Genomic DNA, 4,487 nt, shown 5'->3' on the forward strand with positions numbered 1-4,487 from the left:
CAAAAGCCGCAGCATATATTCCACAAGATGTACCATCCGGTTGCATTTGAACTTTTTCAAAGCTTATGTCGGTAGGTATTTGTTGGGTTCGCACGCGACCGAGGTCTGAGGGAAAGCGTAAGGGATAATACGTAATGACCCGTAGTACTAGGAATACAGTTCCGATTTATTTTTCTCATACAGAGCACCGAACGTAACGCTGTCCTAGCATGTACTGTCCCCCCGGCGCGAGCCCGCCTCGCGACCGCCCTCTCGCGGCGGGCGCGTGTCGACAGCGGGCCCTAACATCTCCCCTCTTGGGAAGCTACTGGTGAGAGTAGGACTTGGCCCTCGGATCCAGGACCAGTCTCCGTGGCTGGACTCTTGTGCGAATGGGTCTGGACGGAGTATCGCCTGGTGGAGGCTCGTTTAGATCCCTGTTATCTTCACGTGTAGTTTGATGATCAGGAAGAGGGTGCGCGGTGGTCTCCGACGGGTTAGGCTCGTAAAAAATCCAGTCGTCGGAAACTGGGGCGTTTAGGATCGTCGGGGCGTCACCTCCTTCCCAAATATGGTTGATGTGACGTTCGATGGATTTGCCATTGTCCAGACGCACCAGGTAACGTGATTTGGAAAGTACGGCGGTCACGTAACCTAATTCGCGCTTGTTGTTGAGAGCGACAACCACTCTATCTCCAAGGTTGAGTATTTTTGGGCGGGCTCCATGTTGCTTTGTGAATTGTTCTTGCATGTCTTGTTGTTTGTTTATGGAGTCCGACATCGAAGAAGCTGAGGATGCAGGTGATTTTGGAGATAATTTTGAGAATGGTGAGGAAATTCGCCTGCCGAAGAAAAGTTCTGCGGGGGATTTGCCGTCAGGGGCAGAAGTGCACGGTGTATATCTGTAGCTGTATAAGAAATCTTGTAGTTCCGCTTTCCAGTTCGAAGAATTTTTTGCGATGGCTCTTTTAACTGAATCGACCATCCTTTCCGCCTGACCGTTGGATTGTGGATGGTTGACGGCCGTAAGGATATGAGTGATTTGCATGTCCTTACAGAATTTAGCGAAAAGGTCTGCAGTAAACTGGGTTCCATGGTCGCTAATGAGAACTTCTGGAGGGCCGTATCTTGAGAAGATTTCATGGCAAAGTTCGACTGTCCGAGCGGCGGAGATAGTAGAGGTGATTCCGACGTCGATGAATTTAGAGTAGGCATCTACGAAGATCAGCAGGTATTTGCCGTCGATGGGTCCCGCGAAGTCCACGTGTAGGCGTTCAAGAGGCCTGGAGGGGGTTGGCCATGGGGATATCGGAACTTTGACCGGCAGCTTCCGTGTCAATGCGCAAGGGTCGCAACGTTTCACCAGGTGTTCTATGTCCTCAGAAAGTTTAGGCCAATAAACGTATTCGCGTGCGAGTTGTTTCATTCTTCTGATGCCGGGATGGCCTATGTGGAGAGACGAGAGGATGCTGGATTGCATACTTTGCGGGATGACTACTCTGTCTCCTAAAAGTAGGGTGTCATCTACGATAGTCAGGCAATCCGCACGTTTTTTGTAGTGTTCTACTATTGGTGAGCAGGCGGTTGGGAATTTGTTGTTCTGGATGGCTTTCATGACTGTTTTGAGGTCTGGATCTAGGCCGGTGGCGGTTTTTAGTTTGTGACGAAGATCTTTGCCAAATTTATCGATGGAGAGATCTCTAATTTGCTGGATTTGGTTATCCACCGTGTGGATGCTAGCCACTTGCAGTTCTTCTGAATTATCTTGACGGAATTTTTCGATTAAGCGGGATAGAGCGTCTGCTTGGCCGAAATCTTGTGTGCGGACGTATTCGATTTTAAAGTCGTATCCTAATAACCTGATGGCCCAACGTTTTAGACGAGCTACAGTGGTGGGTTTGAGGCCTTTGGTATTTTCCGTTTGAAGTAAAGCTACCAGAGGTTTATGATCCGTTTGGAGGATAAACTCCCTTCCCCAGAGGAATTTGTGAAAGCGTTCGATTGCAGTAACCAATGCAAGGGCTTCCTTTTCCAACTGAGAGTAATTGCGTTGAGAGTCCGTAAGGCTTTGAGACATGTGGTATACGGCGTGTTCGCGTCCTTGGGAATCCCGTTGTATAAGTACCCCTCCGATGCCCGTGGAACATGCGTCGGCCGCCACTACGAGCGTTTTTGATGGATCGAAATGCTCTAAAAGTAGAGGACTGAGGAGGATTTCCTTAACACGTAGGAAGGCTGCGTCGTGGTGAGAGTTCCATGCCCAAGGCTGATTCTTTAGGTCCTCTAGCGGTTTCTTAATTTGATGCAGATGCGGGATGAACTTTCCGTAGTGATTTATCATCCCCAGGAGAGATTGGACTTCTGCGACGCATGCTGGTTTGGGCAGTTTGGCAACGGCACGTGTGGCTTCTGGGTCGGCCGAAATACCGAAACCGTTTATGATGGCGCCTAGGTATTTGATCTCTCGTAGTGCAAGACGACATTTCTCTGGCTTTAATTTCCAACCTATTTCTTCCAGACGATGGAGGGTTGTCCGCAAGCGACTGTCGTGTTCTTGACGAGTAGAGCCCATGACTACCACGTCGTCGATGTACGCGTAGACGCCGTCTAAGCTGGATAATGTGAAATTCATTGCTTGCTGAAAGATGGCCGGTGCGGTCTTGATGCCGAAGGGGAGGCGTTTGAACCTGTAAAGACCTTTAGGGGTGGTGATTGTAGTGACGTCTCGGTGATCTTCGGCGACCTCTATCTGTAGGAAAGCGTCGCTGAGATCTAGAACGCTAAAGTAACTATTGCCGTTTAATTTAGACATAATAAGATCTATATTGGGTAAAGGATACGAGTTTCCTCTGAGGGCATTGTTTACCCCCGTGGAATAGTCGGCGCACAATCTGATCTTGCCATCCGGTTTTTTTACAATAACGATGGGAGTGCTCCAGTCGGATAGGTGCACTCGTTCGATGATGTCAAGGGATTCCAGGCGTGAGATTTCCTCTTCGAGTAGTTTCTCTGTAGCATATGGGATCTGTCTGCACGAGGTTTGTTTGGGGACGGCGTTCTCGGATAATGTAAATTTAGCTTGAAAGTTTTTGCATTGTCCAAGGCCGGGCGAAAAAAGTTTTGGAAACTCATTCACGATTTGATTGCGAAACACTTGATTCGATTGGGAATCGGCAGAAGAATCGGGCATTTTATTGTTTTTGATAACCGCACATTGATTGATTCCGTCGTGGCGGAGCTTACGGCACTTATCGAGGGACATGTTCCACAGGTCGAGTGTGTCGATTGCATTTAAGCCGAACAGGTTAAGGCCGTTACGCGCGACGACATCTATGAATACTTCTCCATCACGATCGGCTGCGCGAATTTTGCACTTGAATCTACCGATCGTTTTTAATGAATCGCCGCCGGCGTGTTCCACTGGTTTGTGAGAGTGAAGAGTCGGACTTCCTAGACGGGTCCATATGTCTTTACCAATGGTCGTGACGTCCGATCCGCTGTCGTGTTGGAGATTCACTATTTTGCCCAGCATCGTATTAGGGATGTAGATGCGACGGCGTTTATCGATTGACGTTATTGATTGAATTACTGGATTGTCGTTGTAGTCACTTTCGCTGTAATCACTTTCCACGTCGTTATCGACCGCTAAATGATCAACCTTCGCGGTCGAACGACACACTTTTGCGATGTGGCCTTTCTTGGAGCACTTAGAACATGTCGCGTCGCGGAAAGGGCACTTTGAGCGGAGGTGCGCGTTTCCGCACCCGTTGCACTTGGTGGACACAGTAGGTTGCGCTATTGTATTATTTGTGTTACTCGCATGCTTATTTGTAGTATCAGGTGGCGGTTGCTTCTGATATTTCTTTTTTACGTTGGCGCGCAAAGCCAGTGTTGACGAACCCGCGGTATTAGTAGGATTTTCGAGTTTTTTCATATTCGAGGCCACATTCATGTGAGCCTCGAGTTCCGTAGCGATGTCTTTGAGGGTGGCCTCTTGGTTTTTTTCTACGACGCGAAGCGCCATCTTTTTCAGATCGTCATTGTCCCGCGAGAAGCAGAGAGATTGCAAGAGTAATAAGACTCTGAGGTTGTCGTCCGTAAGCTTAGAGCGCTCGAATTCCGAGGCAAGACGATTGATCTTGTCGATATGTTCCGAGATAGGTGTCGTTTTGTCGTACCTGTGGTTCAATATCTCGATGCGACGTCGTGTGAGAGATATTTTTTCCCGGAAGAGATTTTTCAAAATGGGGATGAGGTCTGACAGTTTCATTTTGGTCGGATTCGTAGGCGCGACGTGATCCACAAGTCTGTCGAACTCCAATTGACCCAATTTGTCCAGCAGCAGGCGAGTACGCATTTCCGGGGGGAGGGCTTCCGCTTCGGAAATGAGTGTGTACTCGTGTCGTAGCAGCCATTTTTCGAAAGGTCTCTTTTCGTCCCCGATGCCGGTGTCGAAGACGAATTTTTCGATGCGAGCGCTGAGTTGATTGTACGTGTCGGTCGTTGTA

The 4,487-nt window shown here is 48.8% G+C and overlaps 1 protein-coding gene across 1 annotated transcript; it reads right to left on the reverse strand.

Annotated features, from left to right (window-relative positions):
• Positions 1 to 304: 304 nt before the first annotated feature.
• LOC105450306 (uncharacterized protein K02A2.6-like) lies at positions 305 to 4,336 on the reverse strand. The gene has a single exon (XM_011690090.1). It carries the CDS (start codon positions 4,334 to 4,336, stop codon positions 305 to 307), a length of 4,032 nt encoding a protein of 1,343 aa, XP_011688392.1.
• Between the last annotated feature and the right edge of the window lie 151 nt (positions 4,337 to 4,487).

The sequence above is a fragment of the Wasmannia auropunctata genome, unplaced genomic scaffold (assembly GCF_000956235.1).
Source record: "Wasmannia auropunctata unplaced genomic scaffold, wasmannia.A_1.0 LD336064.1, whole genome shotgun sequence".
Taxonomy (NCBI): domain Eukaryota; kingdom Metazoa; phylum Arthropoda; class Insecta; order Hymenoptera; family Formicidae; genus Wasmannia; species Wasmannia auropunctata.